Source organism: Balearica regulorum, chromosome 3 (assembly GCF_011004875.1).
Source record: "Balearica regulorum gibbericeps isolate bBalReg1 chromosome 3, bBalReg1.pri, whole genome shotgun sequence".
NCBI lineage: Eukaryota > Metazoa > Chordata > Aves > Gruiformes > Gruidae > Balearica > Balearica regulorum.
Window position 1 is genome coordinate 125,290,483 of NC_046186.1, and position 17,338 is coordinate 125,307,820.

The 17,338-nt window shown below is 42.5% G+C and overlaps 1 protein-coding gene across 1 annotated transcript in view; it reads left to right on the forward strand.

Moving 5' to 3' along the window:
- Positions 1-693: 693 nt before the first annotated feature.
- ZC3H6 (zinc finger CCCH-type containing 6) overlaps positions 694-17,338 on the forward strand; it is a 28,102-nt gene continuing 11,457 nt past the window's right edge. The window contains exons 1-4 of the mRNA XM_075749969.1: positions 694-1,429; positions 13,349-13,529; positions 14,884-15,009; positions 16,025-16,280. Coding sequence (XP_075606084.1) covers positions 1,338-1,429; positions 13,349-13,529; positions 14,884-15,009; positions 16,025-16,280 — 655 coding nt within the window. The 5' untranslated portion in view covers positions 694-1,337. The remainder of the gene's footprint in view (positions 1,430-13,348; positions 13,530-14,883; positions 15,010-16,024; positions 16,281-17,338) is intronic.

A 17,338-nucleotide genomic window follows, 5' to 3' on the forward strand; every position in this document is an offset into this window, starting at 1 on the left:
ACTGGAGTGACGCTAGCAGAAGCCTGTTTTCCGCAGCCTCTGAGGCTTTTCTGCGGGTTATCGTCCCTTAACCTCTCCAAGGCCGGTTTTGATCCCTTCCTGAGGTCCCTGCAGGCCCCTCGCTGTTACCGCTTCCCTGCCTGAGGTGACGGCCTTTACCTCCGGGGGGGGGGGGGGGGGGAAGACACACCCCCGACACGTCGTGCTTTAATTAGACTCGTCCCTCTCAGAAGTAATTAACTGCCGGGGGGCGGGCGGAAGGCCTGGTCCCCTCAGTGGGGGAAGGGGGGCGGAGAGGGGAGCGGAGGCGGCGGGTTACCACAGCGAAGAGGGGAATGGGGGGGGGGGGGGTGTGTGTCCGGGCTCTCGCGAGGTGGCGCGGGGCGGAAGCGCCATAACGGGTGACGGCCGCCATTAACGGCCGCCCGGGCGCGCACGTGACGCCAGCCCGCACGCGGCGAGGCGGGGCTCCGCCCCCCCTCCCTTCCCCGCTGGGGCGCGCGCGCGCGCTACGCGCACACACACACGTCGCCCGCGCGGGGCGGCGGAGGGGGAAGGCGGGGCCCGCCGCGCTCGCGCGACGTCACAGCGGCGTGACGGGCGGCGCGCCGCCGCCAATGGGAGGCCTGGCCGGCGCGGTGACGCGGGGCGGTGCCAGCCAACGGGGGCGCGCTGGGGGCGGGGCGGCGGCGGCGAAGGAGGAGGAGCGTGTTCGCGGGCGGCGGCGGCGGCGGCCAGCGCGAGGCGACGCCATCGCGGCCCCGACGGGCGCGGAAGACGCAGTGGTGGCGGCGGCGCTGTGCGGGCCGCGGCCGCTGAGCGAGCTGGGGGCAAGCGCCGGGGGGTCGCTGCCGCCGCTGCCGCCGTTCTCCTCCGCCGCCGCTGCCGCCGCCGCCGCCGCTGCCGCCATTTTGTGAGAGTGCCTCGAGCGGGCGCCATGTTTGTAAGGAAGAATTAGGGCAGCCATCTCCGGCCACCAGCACCTCCCTTCCCCCGTGTGTGTGTCCTCTCGTTCTCCTGTGCCCCGGGCCTGCTCCTCCGAGCCGCCGCCGCTGCTGCCTCCTCCTCCTCCTGCCCGCGCGGGGCGGCCGGGCTCAGCCTGTGCAGCCTCGCCCTGCACTGAGTGCCCGTTAGTGTCTCACTAAGTAACCGTGAGTGAAACCTTCATCATCTCTCCTCACTGAGGGACCCGACCCTCCTCCTCACCGAGCCGCCCCCAGAGCGGCTGTGCGCGCCGCCGCCGCCGCCACCTCCTCCTCCTCCCTCCGCACCACGGGCAGCGGCAGTGTCCTGCCTTCCTCCACCTCCCTCCTCCTCACCATACCACAGCCAGCACAATGGCCTTTGAAAGCCTGTTCTCCAAACCCCCAAACCCAGTTCTTGACCCAAACATGCCCGACTCTGACAGGCAACATGCAGGGGACGAAAGGTCGAGTAACATTCTTCTCTCTCTCCGCTTCTCATAATGGTGATACTAGTGGGGTGATGATGATGCTGATAATGATGATGATGATGCTGTGTGTTAATGTGCCTAGGGGGTTAACGATGTTTTTGTGGGGGCAGGTCACCTTCAGGCTGGAAGACCGGGGTGAGGACTGGGGTGGGTTGGGGGGGGGGGGAGAATGCAAGGAGGGAAGGGGGGGTGTCACTGAATTAGAAGTGCATTATTAGTAGGGTTTTATTTTTTGGAATGCATGCGTTTTACATCTTCATTTATTTATTCTGGCTGGGAACGGGGACTGTTTTCCATTTCTTTCCATAAATTGCACTTTCCAGCGGGTGTCTGTTGAATGTCACCATTGTTCTTTTTCTCCCTTGCCCTGGCGCTGCTAGTCAGGTAGGAAAGGGTGCTTTGAGTTAGGGTTTTTTTTTTTGGTTGTTGTTGTTTTTGTTTATACAAGAATCTCTCACTAGATCCATATTTAACGTCATTTTGTTGCCAGATTACACCTTACACATTTAACTGGATCTTTTTTTTATGCAGATTAAGGTCTGACTGACGTTATCTTTGCCACCTCTCAGTCCCCATGCGCAGAAAACCAGAGTCCTGTTCCTGGTGAAAGGACCTCTGTTCCTCCCTCCCTTTCTCTCCTGCAGCTGCTGGAAATTCAAATCCTTTCTCCAGGCAGCCCTGGCCTTCCTAACTAGTTCCAAAAATACTATGCCAGGGTGACAGCTCACCAGTCCTTCAGTCTACATCTACTCAGCTGCATTCGTGACACAACTGCAGGAGCTAAAAATGCTGGTTTTCGACAGCTGGGCTTCAGTCTGTCCTCCCCACACAGCTCCACAACCGTGCTTGGTACTTGCTTCAGAGGATTGAAAAACACTGGGGAATGGAAAAAAGGGAAAAAAAAAAAAGGGCTTGTGAGCGAACGTAACTGTTCCTTCACTGGAGAAAGAGTCGCTAATTTTGTGTTATAAATTGGGAAAGTGGAGGGCCGCACGAGGTGACTGACGGATCCAAAAACCGTAGTGCGATTTAGTGACAGGTTCAGGGCAGATCCCCAGAGCTGCTGATTCTTGTTTTCACCTTCCTGCTTTTAATTGTGAAATAGTGTTAAGTTTTGTCGTGCTGGATGTTCCAAAAAGAGTGCTGTGTGAAAAGCAAACTAGTAATCCACAGGGATTGTTGAAGATAGGGCAAAACTACTTACTAAGACTGCACAGCAGAAGCAGGCAAAGTGTTTTAGAGTTCCTGGAGTTAGTAAGTGTGACTTTTTACTGTTTCCGGGATTGAAAATTCTTTGTGTTTTAAAAGTCCTCCTTGAGGACAAGCCCAAGTTACCCACTGTTCTGCTGGAAGCGTAGTTTTTCTAACTTGCAGTTACTCATGCAATGCTGACAAGCAGAGTTCCTCTTACTGGCTGTTCTCACCAGTATGCCTGTTGTTACACTGGTAAATGATGAAATAGAACAAATAAGTACAACCTAATAGTCTAATGTACTTTTAATACAGGTTAATTTATAAACATTGCTTTATAACATTTTAATTTCAGAAGGGCAGAAGACTAAACCCGTTTACCTGCTAAATAATATTTTTTGTAAACAAGATTTTTATAAGACTTCTGCTCCCCTCTGATCTGAGATGTATAAAGTGTATTCTTAATATACCTAGAGCATTCTTAAAAAAGCCCCAAATTAAGTCTGTGTATTATATTAGGTATGCAAATGTAATCTTGTCAAAATGTAATATTTTAACTTTCTGAAGTTCATAAAGATTTCCCTACCAGCTGGTGATTGGGAAGGGCTAAAGGGAAAGAGCCTCTTTCCGCAGAAAACATGGTTACTTGCCAAGGGGAGGGGCAGCACAGCTTTAACTACAAATGTTTTTTAGTACTCAACTGGTTCTGTCCAGTCTCCGTGGTAATCAGTCAAAAAGCCAGTTCTAAGTTCTGTAGAAAAGATAATGTGCAAGTACCTGACACACTCATATTCTGATTTACCTTGGAGTCTTGCTATAATACTAGTTCGGTATTTTAAAATTAACACGTGTAGTTTCAGTACGTTTTATCTTGCAATCAATTTTTTACGTCATTGGTAGCTCAGTAGGACTAGTTTACTGCAGGTACAGCCCATAATAGGAAGCTGCTGAAATCATTTAACAGATTAGATCAATTCGTGCAGCGTAAATGAATAGCGTTTCTGTTAACATTTAGTTAGTTTGGGTTTGAACTGATCTGTAGAATTATAAAGAAGTTGGCTAGTGGTTTTGAGCAGTAGAAAATAGTAAAAAACATTGTATGTCCACACTTTGAATATTTTAAGTTGGAAGACTGTTTTAATCCAAAGTCTTTGTTTTCTGGGTTTATAGATGAGGCACCTGATTAAGGGAGGAAGGTTTCTCATTCTTTAAATATTTTTACTTAACTCATTGTGGAGGCATTCTCTTTGGTGAAGTTTTTTGAGACTTTCTGTACACACAGATAACAGGTGTCATCTTAAAGTTTTTCCTGTAAGGTTAGGTTTCATTAAGGATTGCTTCTTATATAGATAATCTCTGATAGGGTAAGAAAGACGTCTGAGGCAGGGTGCAGGCAAAGTGAGTTACAGCAAATAACTACAGAAAAGCAAAATTCTCTTGGAGTGTACTCAAACAGAGCTCCCCCTTGCCATCAGCAAGGTGAAAAGAGGAGCGTAACTCTCAGAAAGGAGCCCCGGTTTATAAATGACTGTATGTGCAAATTACTGCTCTGTGCCGGAGGTCGGCAAGGTGTGATGACTTGCGATAGTTTGTGGTTGCTGTTACCGTCGTCTGGAGGACCGGGCGCTTCGTGTTTCTCTTAAACTCTATTTTTGTCGACATTGTCCCACCTATACATCATGCTGTAGATGAACGTATGTGCCCAAGAGAAGACCTAAGCACTTGTCACAAATACAAAAGAATTCAGTCCGCATGCAGACTTCTGCAGACTTTGATTTTCTGACTAACACTGAGCTATTACAGGCACGAGAAGGATGTGTTTGCTACAGTTGGTTCTGCATTTGAAATCGGTGCCAATTTACAATTGCCAGGAACTTCAGAAAATAGGAGTACGTTTATTTTTAAAATCTAAAACATTAGGTTGACCCTGATAGTTTCTGTTGGCTATCCCTGCTTTACTGTCATTTAATCGCCAGAGTTGGAGGTTTCTTACACCATTATCTGCTGTAAAAATAGCAGTGACCTAATGACAGGTCTGAACATTGAGATGCAAACTTTCAGATCACAGAGGTGCACGTAAGGCTTCTGTAGCCTGCATGATTTTACGAATGGCATGGCAAGCATAAGTATCAGGCTTCTTTTTTACATACTCGTTGTACAATAAAGGAAATTCTACAGTAGAGACAGCTCTCCGACAGATGCCCGAGTGGCCTGTGCAAAGTTCCTTTAGAAAATTGTCCTGACTTTTTTTTTTTTCCAGAGGATGTTTGGAAATGCCACTTCAAAGCTGGGCTTGTCTGTTGCATTTCAGTTTCCTTTTCCTGAGAACCATGCTAATCCTCATTGTACACTTTTTCATTGAGTATTTGATATAATTTGTACATTTTAAAATTAAGTTGGTACAGTCACTTTCTTATTCAAGGTAAACTGATTTGAATTTTACGAAGCGTGGCTGAAGTGTTTGGTTATGCGAGTCTGCCGGCTTCTAGCTGTGATGCTGCTCTTCCAAAGCCTCTCCTTCGGCAGCTACGTGTGCCCGGTGTACATTGAGGTGAGCCAGGTGCATAGAGACTCCACCCAGCCACCCCTTTGTTTGTATTTTATTTTTCCAGTTTCTTCTTCCAGCTGTCTTAGGAATTGCCTGCTCCCTTTCCATGTACGGTTTTGCACTCCCATCCTTGGCAAGCGTGATTTACGCTCTGCTGCTCTAACAGGTCTGTCTGGTTCACCCTAATGGAGACCTGCTCCGCTAAATTACAGCCGGTGGCAAATAAAGGGAAAAACGCAAGTGGTGGGTTGTGACCAAAACGAGCGACACCAAATTGAAATCTGTATTATATCCCTTAATTGTGCATTTTTTCTGTTACTGCTTAGTCAATGTTATATTGCAAGCGGCTTTGCCCGTGCCTTGTCTTGATCCGCGTGGCTCCTTGGCACCGTAGCGTTACAGACCGGGGAAGCATTTGTGGAGCAGAAGGGCTAAAGATCTCTAATCCGCAGCTGCTATTGTCCAGCCCAACTGTTCTCCCAGTCTCCCTTGCCATAAGGCTTCCGTCTATCTTTAGTTCAACTTGACGATTTAAATGCATCTCTTTTATTCTACCTGGTGCTTTAATGCCCTCTGTCCACATGTGCGTAGTTTGGTTTGAAAATGTTTACTTCTAGCTGTTTGTAGAGATTTTTTTTTTTTCCCAGTAATAGTTAATCACCGAAGAATGTGTTCATGTTAAGTTGAAGTTGTTTGTGATCACTGAATGCAGCCTTGTAGTGATTTATTGTTTTCCAGCAGGATTTCAAAACTTGCTTTGACATTAGGAAACTAGGAAGCGACGAGATAATCACTCCCAAATATGCCCTGTGGGCAAACGAGGCTTGCTTGCCATCCAGCAAACATTGCAGGAGCGGCAAAAACGCAGCTGGCTGCCATAGCTGTGACTCCTCATCCTCCTGGGGAGGAGGAGGTGGCGGCCTGTGTGAATTGCTGGAATTTCTTCTGCAGTAAGAAGCCCCAGAGACTGGAGATGGTTCGGCAGCAGGGTGAGAAGATGAGCTTTCCAAAAGTTGCTCGTTGGCCTCCAGCACCACCATACAAAATTATTTTTTGGCATCTTGCTGCTGTCTTTCTCACTTCCTTCCCCTATTTTATGGGAACACAGTATCTGTTACAGCCAGCCCTAGGAATGAAAGCAAAACAGAGGTTAAAACCCCCAAGTAATCTGGTCTGTAACTTTTCATGATGTAATTTCACTGTAGATTAAAATAACTTCACATTTGCAGAGTGGTCAAAACTAGTGGGCATCTGAAAAATGCGGGTAAGAGACCTGCGTAACATTGTCAAAGGAGCCAGTGCTGCTTCTGGATGGACACCGGTTTGTTGTGTTAACTGCAACAACACCGTCTAGTTTTGTAGTTATTTTCCTTCTTAATTCATAAATTCTTTAGCGTAGCCGCATGCTAGGACAAATTAATTTCCTGAATTTTAGCCCTCTAAGATCTTATTTTAGACCTGGAATTTTCATGTCATCAAATGGCATCTGAGTTATTGTGCTCTTCATGATTTTATAACTCCAAAATCTTACCTGCCAGAGTATTGTGGGTTCATTGCATGGTAGTGAACAGAAAGTAAGCGTGGAATGCTGAGAAGCGATTGCCGTGTATGTCTGTGCAGTCACGAGGGCTGCATAACACCGTGTTTTTCTAGATGCGTTGGGTGTGGGAAATAACGTGCAGGAGGGTTATTTGAAGCAGCAGGAGTGTATGAAGAGGTAGAATAGAGGGGCTGAGGGAGAAATCTACTTTGGGGGACTAAGGAAAACATGCCCAAAGGAAATTAAGAACTGTCCAGGAGGGGTGTAAGGCTTTTTCTCTAAGTGAGTCTTGACTGGTGTCAGGGTAGTTTCCCATCAGTTTAAGCTCTCTCCCCTGCACTGTATGTCCTTCTCACAGATACTCCGGTGTATGATGCTGTTATCAGCCCCTGTAAATTAAGGGCTGTTAGCATACTGCTTCTATATGAGAGGATGAGTTTTTGGATATCCTGGATGTTTTCCAGTAACCTATCTCTTCTAGAAGTAATCGCAGAACAAAGAGGTTAAGGTTTAACAATGCTCTCACTTTAGGAAGAAACAGATTTTATTATATTTTTGGACAGTAATAGTCTGTTATCACCAGAAATTAGTAGCTTCTTAAAAATTACTTAGTGGCCTGGAGTTCTGCTCATGTATAAAGTTTGCATTCTTGTTACCGTGTCCTTTTGCTACAGCAGATCTCTGTGTACAGGAAGTAAAAAGGAGGTGTTTGCAGCTTTTAATTTTTATCTACTATATACTTTTTCTAGTCTTGGTAGTGCTTTCAGAAGCTCTTGGCTATTTATATTCTCCTTCAAGGCTTATTCTACTAAATAAAGTAAAAAGCATCATATTGTAAAAGAAAATGTAATTATTTTTGAATGAGACCTTTCCTCAGCTGTAAATCGAACCTACCAAAAATGGACTTAACGGAAAATAATGTTTGATGATAGAGATTTGCATTCTGGTTGTGTGATTTTGTTCATGTAAGTTCTTAAAGCATACCGAAGTATGATTCCCATGTAGGACCTGCTGTATCTGCAAGTATGCAAAGTACTTTTGTCAGGAAGATTGGGAAAACAGTCCCACAGGGAAAACTCTTTTAGTTTTCTTAAAATATTTTGGAGCTACGGTCATTAGTGTGCTGACAAAATGCATCTCATTTTTGTATCTCAGGCTTAAGGAGCTTGCGTTGTGAATCCTCTTGAACCTTATGAATGCCATTTTTAAAAATTACTTGGACTAAGAGCAAGAAAGGCAAGTTAAAGCCGAGTTTGAATGTTAGAAATTAAAGCATAAACAGTAATGGCGAGTTACTTTATGTGTGGATTTCTATTTTCCCTAACCAAATATTTGCATAACTGCTCTTTCAGTGATTTCACCAGACTTATGCTCCCTGCAAAATAATTTGGCTTCTGTGCCTTTCTAATCCATTTTGGAGATGCTCTAGAAATACACTTGGCACAGCAGAAACGCTTTATGGCTTTGTTTTCACATATCCATCAAGCTCCGAGTATCTGGAGATTGTGGAAGAGGGAGCGATCCATCAGCGATTTTAGTTCCTTCTCTCGGGTTTGGAGAGGAACCAATTTTTGTGTGTGCGTACCTAGTCCTTGTACGGGGGCTGATAGGGAGGATCACGGCCAGCGCGCTGCCTTTGGTTTAGTTAGGATCTGTTTAGCTTGTGGAGTCTAGGTGATGTTACTTAATTTCGCATCTCTTGTGTTCTGGATTGCGAGAGTGCATTTGCTGTCCCTTGGGTTCTGAGGAAATCGCAGTACCATATGGCGACTTGCTTTAATCATTCAAATCATCCAGGGCTCTGCATGAAGGAGTTCCAGTAGGTCAGGCAGCCGTAGCCGAGCACCTCTAAGCAACCTAAACTGGGTATTTAGTGAAGATGCTTTTGTTTCTCTTCCAAAAGGACTTAAAACGCACCAGGGTGGGAAGGGCTTGGTAATGCTAGTGGACATCTCTGGTTAGAGATGAGTTAACCTCTTCTGCTGTTTTCTGCGCCAGAATTTTTACACTGCAGGTCTGCACTGTAATCGGTCGGGGATTAAGTTCCGTTAATCTGAAGATGCACCAGATTTAGTTCAGCCTTTGCAAATACAAGTATAGAATCCAAGAAAATAACACATGGCAGAAGTTAAAAATTGCCAGTGTTTGTTCCTTCAGCACAGAGCCTGTCTTTTTGACTCTTGAGGTATGTGTTGTGTAGGCATCGGAAACTGTTCCCCATGCAGTTTATTGGCATTATTTCAATGAAGGTGTATTGTTTTGTGGGGTAGGGTAGCTAAAAGGGAAGTGAATCTTGAAAGAAGACAAAATTATAGTTGTTTTTCTAGATCAAGAAAATGTTGGGGTTTGTGTGTCAGGCATTTCCAGCAATAATAAGAGCATACTGAGATATTGTGTAAGCCCAGAATATTCTGTAAGCAAGAAGCTGTACTTTGCAAAACAGAAGTTCATATTGGCTCTTCTTACATAAGTGGTGTGATTTGTTTGCAGTAGATATCTGCCAAAGGGAAAGCAACCTAAGACTCGGACCCATTTCCTAGAAAATCATCTGCTAGCTGTACTTTTTCCAGACCACATCTGTTTGTTGGCTTTTGTTACTCATAGTGGAAAAGGAGGTAGTCTTGGTTCTCATCGCCGAAAGCCCTTCCCAGAGCTGCTCGCTGTGGCCAACTCTATGGAATAAATTTAGGAAGCGAACTTCTAAAAGGAGTAGGTTCCGCACTCACTTTCTAGCGGACAGCTGCAGTTTGGATTTTAAATGGGGAAAAAACCAGAAGGTCACATCTTCCCTTCCTTTAAGCTTTCTTTGAAGAATAATTAAATTCTTTCCAATAAATGATAAATTTTTGAGCATTGTCTTTTCAAACCATATTTAACCAGTTGTTGCTTTTTTTTTTTTTTTTAACATCCTTTTAGGTCAATACTTGGAAAATTCTAGCATGTTGTGGAAAGAATTTAGGCATTTGGGGATTAGAGGACTTTTGCAATCTTGCTATTCTTTGAATTGCATTTCAAAGGTATTACTGAGATTCTACACGATTGTTTTACCTAGAAAGTTATTCTGAGTCCTGGATGCATCCCAGAAGTGTAAATATATGACGGCAGTTCCCAAAGGAACTGGTAACTACTTTATTTCCCAAAGAGCATTTTTAGTAGGCATTTTACTTAACAGGATATTTTAATTGAGTAGACATCCTTGAGAGAGTGAGTTTCACTTGCTTTGTCAATATGAAATATGTTTTTTTCTGATAGCTGTAGGTGTTTCAGTTTCATTAGGTGCCCTTTATTAATCAGGTATCTCTGCAAAGACGTGACAGATGCTTCCTTGGGCTATTTTATGTGGTACTTTGGAATTTGCCAGGGAACGCTGGAGATAATGGACGCCGTGGTGGTTGAAGACTGGATTTATTTTATGCTTGGGGTACATATTCTGAAGATCCTTTATCTCACCTTAAGTAAGGGGAGTATCTTGGTGGTATGCTGCCCTTCGTCAGCCAGTGTAGGGATTGTGTACGAGCAGATCTCTGCGAGTGCCCTGTAAAAAATCACGTAAAAATGGGTTCTGACGCTGCCTCTCTGCTTCACGTTTGGTGCCCACTTGGCAGTGGGCATACCTTTATTATTATTATTATAATAAATAAATTATTGTTATTTCCGTTACTTGTTCCAAAGCTACCTTTGACTTCATAGCTTCCTATTGTTCTATATTTGCTCTAAAAAATAACGTTCTTTTCAGAATGTGTCCAAGTAAACGTTTAAGGCCATAAGCAAAACCAGTGGCGATTGCATTTGCGGTGTAGCTAAACTTAAGACATGGGACTTGAGCAGTTTTTCTTCAATTCTAAGTTCCCTTTTGTTTTCCTAACACCCGCAGTTGTATTTTATGTGTTGAGGATACAGCCATGCCTTTAATGAGCTTGTTTTCTGCAAATTTAGCCAGTCCTTTTCTGCAGCTGCTGCTGTCTGCTTCAACAGCTGCCTGTGGCACGCAGTCCTGCAAGTTTGCTTTCTACCTGCCGTCAACTTTCCTTTACTGCCCATCAGTATGAGCGACGGTCTTTAAATGATGCCTTCCGCAGCGGAATCTCCTAATCAGATTAAATCTGTCTTTTTATGTCCACTTTTTAATATTTTGACATCTGAAAGCTTCTTATAAGCTTTCCTTCTTTTCAGCAAAACAAAGCTATCCTCAATACTTCTCTCAAAGCTTATTTTCTCCCATATTCCAGGGTACTTTTTTCAATCGCTAGATAGGGTAGCTGCCCTTGCGCATTGCCTAGAAATGTTCTTAGAGTCTTCTTAGAGTTCTTCTTGGTCATGCAATTCAGCGAAGCGTCTTTGGGAGGCTTGGATGTATATGACTTGTCTTTGCGTGGTTGCAGTGGGCTGCCACGAGATGGTAGGAAAGTGTTGTGGTTGCTGTAGATATGCTGCAGGATCTCATCAGTAGCTGAGAATTAAAGGTGAAAAGGTGGTACCTTAAAATGGATGGATTTCCTTGGTCTTTCTCCAAAGCCTTTATGTGAGTTGATAATCTGGATGTGGTTTGGTTGGGTTTTTTTTTTTCCCCTCCCCTTACATTTTTTGGCTAGTTAGTGATCTATAATCATATTTTGATGGTTTTTTGGTTTGGTTTGTTGGTGTGGGGTTTTTGTTTTTTCCCCCCCCTTTTTTTGCATTGTGGTTGTTAGAGTATTTGGTTCTAAGAAGCTGCAGGATGTACAAGGTGACAAAACAGCAGTCGTGTCTTCTCCCCTCTTCTTCTTCCTGGCACATCCATTTACTACTCTTACAAAAAGTCAGAACTTTGGGTTGCTTCTAACTTCTTAACCACAGTTTTTTTACTGTGCAGACTCAGGTCTTTTGCTTCCTGGTGAGTTCTTCCCCGTTCCTACTATTTGCAGTCCCTTGTAGTAGAGTTGAACATCAGGTTAGCTAATACATTGTGAGTACAGGACTGAGGTGGACAAATTGTAAGGCAATTTAATATAGCCTAATTAGCACGTTCTGCCCCCAGCGCTAGTTTGGTCTTGGTTTAGGATTGGGGTTTTTGGTTTTATTTTTGTTTGTTTGGTTTTGGTTTTTTACAAGTAATTTTCTAGTATCTACGGGCTTCTCCCCTTGCTGCCCCCACCATCTGCTGAATCTAGTACATGCATAGAGCGAGGGTTTCAGACACCGTAGGACTGATGACATTCTCAAGCAATCTCCATGTAAAACTTCAGGTCTGAGTTTCTACAAGGTTCCGCCATGTCTGCAAAGACTGAATTCCTGAAGCTGTGGCAGTAATGTAGAAATAATTATATAGAGCCAATTATAAATGCTTTAAAGCAGTAAATTCTTCCACAACTAAACCCCAGCAAATATCAAATAGTAGAAGGTGAGTTGAGATTGCTTCAGCAGCGTGTCTGCAATAGGGATGAGAAATAGGTTAGCTGGTGTTTTGTCAAATGTTTTTTTCCTGGCCACATATTTTCAGGGCCATTATTGTTTGGGTCAGTAGACAAAACTAAATAAACAAAATCAGAGAAACTTTTTTGCCCTCTACTGATGGAGATAAGCACAAGCCTTTCTGTTATTTAGTCTGCAAGCACTTAAAGTGTTACCTTTTGTGTTAATATTTTTTTTTAATAATCCTTTGGTGTTACTCCAATGTGAAGACTTTTGAGACAATTGTGCTCATATGCAGCAGTTACATTCACATGCGTATTGTTCCATTTACAGTATTTGTTGATGCATGAAACAACACCCTACAAATGTCAATGTTATGAATTTTAAAAAGAAAAAAAAACTACCCTGGGTAGCTTAGAAAAACAGCATCATCGGATGTCTGGTTTCTGTCAGGTTTTAGATTCTAGCAAATGAAATTCAAATGTTAACGACTCCTTTCTTGTCAACTACTGCTTTCTTCTGAAGAATCCACTTAACCACTAAATTAGTTCTCCTTTTTCAAGTTGCTCATGACTCTGGCCATTATACCCTAGATACTACAGCCCCACCTTTAGTTGCAGGAGCTGGTGTATTGAAGGAGATGTGTTTGTATTACTGTGCATTGCTTTTCCTGCGGTGCCCAACTGTTTATTTTCATTATTGCTACTCTTTAAATATATGGTTTTCAGAGAGTTTTAATTGCCTTTAATTTTGACCAGATCTGTTCTGCAAACACAGCACCATAAAAGCATGTAACAGGATTGTAGTAGAAGTATTTCTAGCAATGATTAAACTACCTCTTCACTTCGAAATGTGTTTAAGGGCAACATAATTTGAGTGCTTTACATTGAAGCAGGTTTTTTTTGTCTAGGTTGGAGAAAACTATGCCAGAAGAAACGACCTTTGTTCTGAGAAGTAAAAAAAAAAACCATAGCTTTTAAACTTTTTAGTTTTACAGTACAATTCAAGGGCATTTAATGGTTTGCATTCCATTTTTCTTCAACGGTAAAAGAAAATTCAAAAATCCTGTTAGTTCTTGGGGTGTTACACTTATTAAAACCTATATGCATGTGTATAAAAATGCAGCTGGTGGAAATAAATACTGGGTGTGTTTGTTTTTACTCGTGGACAGATGAGATAGATAATAACATGTAATTTTATTGCATTGATATTTTTCCTCCTACAGAGAAGATGGAGAGCTAGAAGATGGTGAAATAGATGATGCAGCGTATGAAGATGTGAAAGAACATGGTACAAAAGGTGATGATAAACAGAAAAATGAAAAAGGACATAGAAAATCACGGAAGAAACGCAAAAAAGAAAAAGAAAAGAAAAAATCAAAAAGGAGAAGACGGGATAAGCATAAGGTTAGTAAATGCAAACCAGAATATTGGAGGTGATTGTTTTAATTCCAGGTTTAGACTAGTATCCACGGAATTAGAGAAGAAATCTAGATTAGTTTGATTGCTGTTTAGGCAGTCTTTGGTCTCTGAGGGCAAGTTTTGGGTTTCCTATCTTACCAACGCACTTCAATATTAAAGAATTTGTTTAAATAGACTTCTGATGCATGGAAGTGCATATTCACGCATTTCAGTGACGGTTTATGTGGGGTAAGAGACCATAAATCATTAAATAATCCAGCGATAGCACATTTCAAATGATAATTTGGAAACTTGCATGTTAGCTTTGCCTAAATGCATGTTCATAAACTCGGGTTTCATCTGTTTATATTTGAAAGAAATACAAAATCAGACTGTGGGTGTAACTGTGTTATTTGTGATACACGTCTTCACTGGATGCAGATTTATTTTAGTATGTCTTTTGATAGCAGTTAACAAAATACTGACATTTATGAGTGTTTTACTCTTCGCTATTGTCAGTGGTTGTGGTAGTTCAGACACAAAAGGCTGAAATGTTAAGCCACTTCTTAAATTGTTTAAATCTTTAGCAGTGGTGTAAGTTAAGCACCGAGCACTGACAACGGTAATGGTAGCTGAACTGCAGAGAGTGAGAGTTTTTTAGGATAAGAGGCAAAATGTAAATTTATCAATTTCACTTTTTGTTCTAATTATCATATTTATGGAGAGAAAATATTTCAGGCTAGTTAAGTAATTTTTCAGTAAAGTTCATTAAGGTAATGTGTCTAATACATATTTTAATTGACTTAAATGCAAACAATTCACAAAATTTTATGCTAGAAAATTAAACCTGATGTTCCTTTTCTAAAAGTCACAGAAATAGAGGGGAACCGTACGAGAATATTCTAAGTTTTCTGCAAAACAATACATCTAAATAAAACAACTGTACGATAAGGCTGTGTTTGCTCCCAGCAGAAAATGACAGGGTGCTTATCATTTCCATGGTCATACGAAAGTTTCTAGCCGCCTCCCAGATTTGTTAGCCTTCCAGCAGCATCCCTGCTATGTCACAAAGAAGCAGGGCTCAGAGACCTGTAGGAAGCTGATACAACCCAGAGAAACCACAGAGCCCTCAATGCTTACGTTTGGAAGCCTCATCGGATCAGATCTTTCTCTGATAAAAGGAGTGGGTCATCAAAGAGCATGCTTTCTTTAGCTTCCCCCAGAAGAAGAGGTTTGTGAGAGTTAAGAAAATATTTTCATTTATTAGGCTAATGCTTCCTGTAAGTTCATATACAGCAGAGCAGTTGCACAGAGAATTATCTAACAATGTTTGAGAGCGCTGTTTTCTTCTTGCTTTCAGCATAACTCCCCTTCCAGTGATGACAGCTCAGACTACAGCCACGACTCTGATATTGAGCGTACAGAAAGACCACATAAAAAGAGTAGCAGCTCTTCATACAGAGATTATGATTCTTCGTTCAGTCAGGTAGTATTTTTTTTTTTAAACTGCTATCTCATGTCTTTATTTAGGTGTAATTTAAAAAATGCAAATGTACCTGATGCAGTTTCTGAAGGCTGACTTGATCGCAGCGCCCGTTCTCACAGATTTCGGGAAATGCATCTAGTTCTTGTCTCCTGGGGTAGATTTCCAAATGTAAAGCATTATCTGTTGTGCAAAGGTAGGTGGTGTAGACAAGTCTGATACTATTTGTTCCTCCATCAGGCAACAATTAAGATACCTTTATTATTGCCCACATTGGGTTTAGATGGTACTAAGAGGAAACAGCTCTTCAAAAGTCACCTTTCAATATCTAGAATTGATGCTACTTTCTTTTCAATTTGTCCTGGCTTTTCTCAGTCTGTGCAGCTCGATAGCCCTCCTGAGACCACTGGGTGAAAGAGAATGCCGTTCTCTAAAGCTGAGATAGGGCTCGATGAAACTCTGGTACTTCTGAGGAGAGGAGAGATTTTCCTTTTAGCCTGAAACCATTCCAGAAACCTCTAAGCCAGCCTAATTTATTAAACTAAAGATGCTGTCTGCAGAAACTGGAGAAGGGACAGTGGTGGCTTAGGAGTGGCCGTAAGCAGTATTTCATCCTCGCTGACCGAGACAAGACAGATTGCATCATCTTTGTCCAAAATTGTCAGGATATGGAGATCACGAAGGGAAAAAAAATTATTTTAATCATAGTTCATCTAAGTAGCACTTAGAAGTGCATATGTTAAAATGCTTTTTTGACCCCAATGAAAAATTTTTTGGAGCATAGATGCTGATGCTGTTCTTTTTTATCTTTTTTCCGATTTTGCTGCATTCAGAATCAAAAGTTCTAATTTTTCCTACATAACTGATTTTTGCTGTTTATTATTAATGCTTGCTTGTGCAAATCTGGTAGACAACATGACAATAAAACAGGGTGAAAAATTGGTTTCGTAGAGGAGTTTGGAGGGGTGTTTTTTGAAATAGAGAATTGCTTCTAAACAGTGCAATCCCTTTCATGCAGCATGGACACGTATCAGGAAATTACATGAGTTCGCAGAAAATGCAACATAAAAAAAATGTAAAAAGTAAGGACTATGACGACTATAGTCATTACAGTGATGAAAACTTTGGTAATTATAATGAGGAAGAAAAGGATGAAGATTTCGCTGATCAGCTTAAACAATACAGGCAAGCTAAAGAGACCTCCAGTACTGATTTAGGACCTCCATTCCCAAAAGAACCAGTGAAAAAGCAGGGGATGAAAGGGATCCAGAAAGGTAAGACAATTTGAATTGTTAACTGTAGTAATGGGTGGTGGCAGCAGTTGTATCATGCATCATCTCGGGATGTTTGTCTTGAGAGCTGAATGAATGGGCTTACTCCCGTCAGTAAGAGAGAATGCTGCTCATCGGGAGGGAATAATACCGTGTGGTTGCACTGATGCATATACTGAGGAAAAAGATCAAGCGTTGGGTAATGCTTACGTAGTAAATAAATCCCTGTTAAAAAAAAATCCAAGATCTCTGTTGTGTAACTGCTTGAGTAAGAAATCATAGGGCTGTAAAGTGACTTTCTGGTGTAGTTTATGAAAGTCTGAAACGGGACTTGTTCAGGGGGAGGAATGTAAATATGTCAATTCTGAACACCACCCCACCTCACCCCCCAGATTAAGTACCTAGAAATTTTGATAGGTGCCTGAATACTTTTATTAGTATGTCCCAGAAGTATGCTAGTAAGTATCTTTCTATTTTTCTTTTTGCAACTTTTCTTGCATTCAAAGCTGGGCCAATACAAATGCTGGTGAAAAAGTATTCCTCTTCAGTAACGTATTCCTGAAAGGGTCACGCTGCCCTTACTTCGTGCCTGACTTTTATAAACCAAGTTACGCAGGCATTCTTGTTTGCACCTTTCCTTTGGTGTCTGATCATTTCCTTACCGTTGTAGTGCGATTCATTGAGCCGGCTTACATCTCTGGCCTCCGTGTTACGAAGGGACTTCTGGCTCCCCAGCCATCTTGTGTTTTGTATGACAGCATGAGTACCTTACTAGTTCTCGGGAAGATACTGTGTGTTATACAAAGGTAGTAAGCCGTCTTCCATTTACTACAGTGAAGATTTATCGTATTCTGGTTCGGTTCACAATAAAATAAATAGGCAAACTCTTCTTAGCTGGGACAAAAATGGCTTTTCATGTGCTGCTTGGCAATACTGCTTCAAAATCTCTGTCTGCAAATCGTTGGAGATGAAGTCAAGGTGTTTTTTGCTGGGATCAGCCTTGCTGTCGCAGAGCGGCTGCCACCTGAAGTGGGTGTGATGTCTGCAGAGCTTTCTAACTG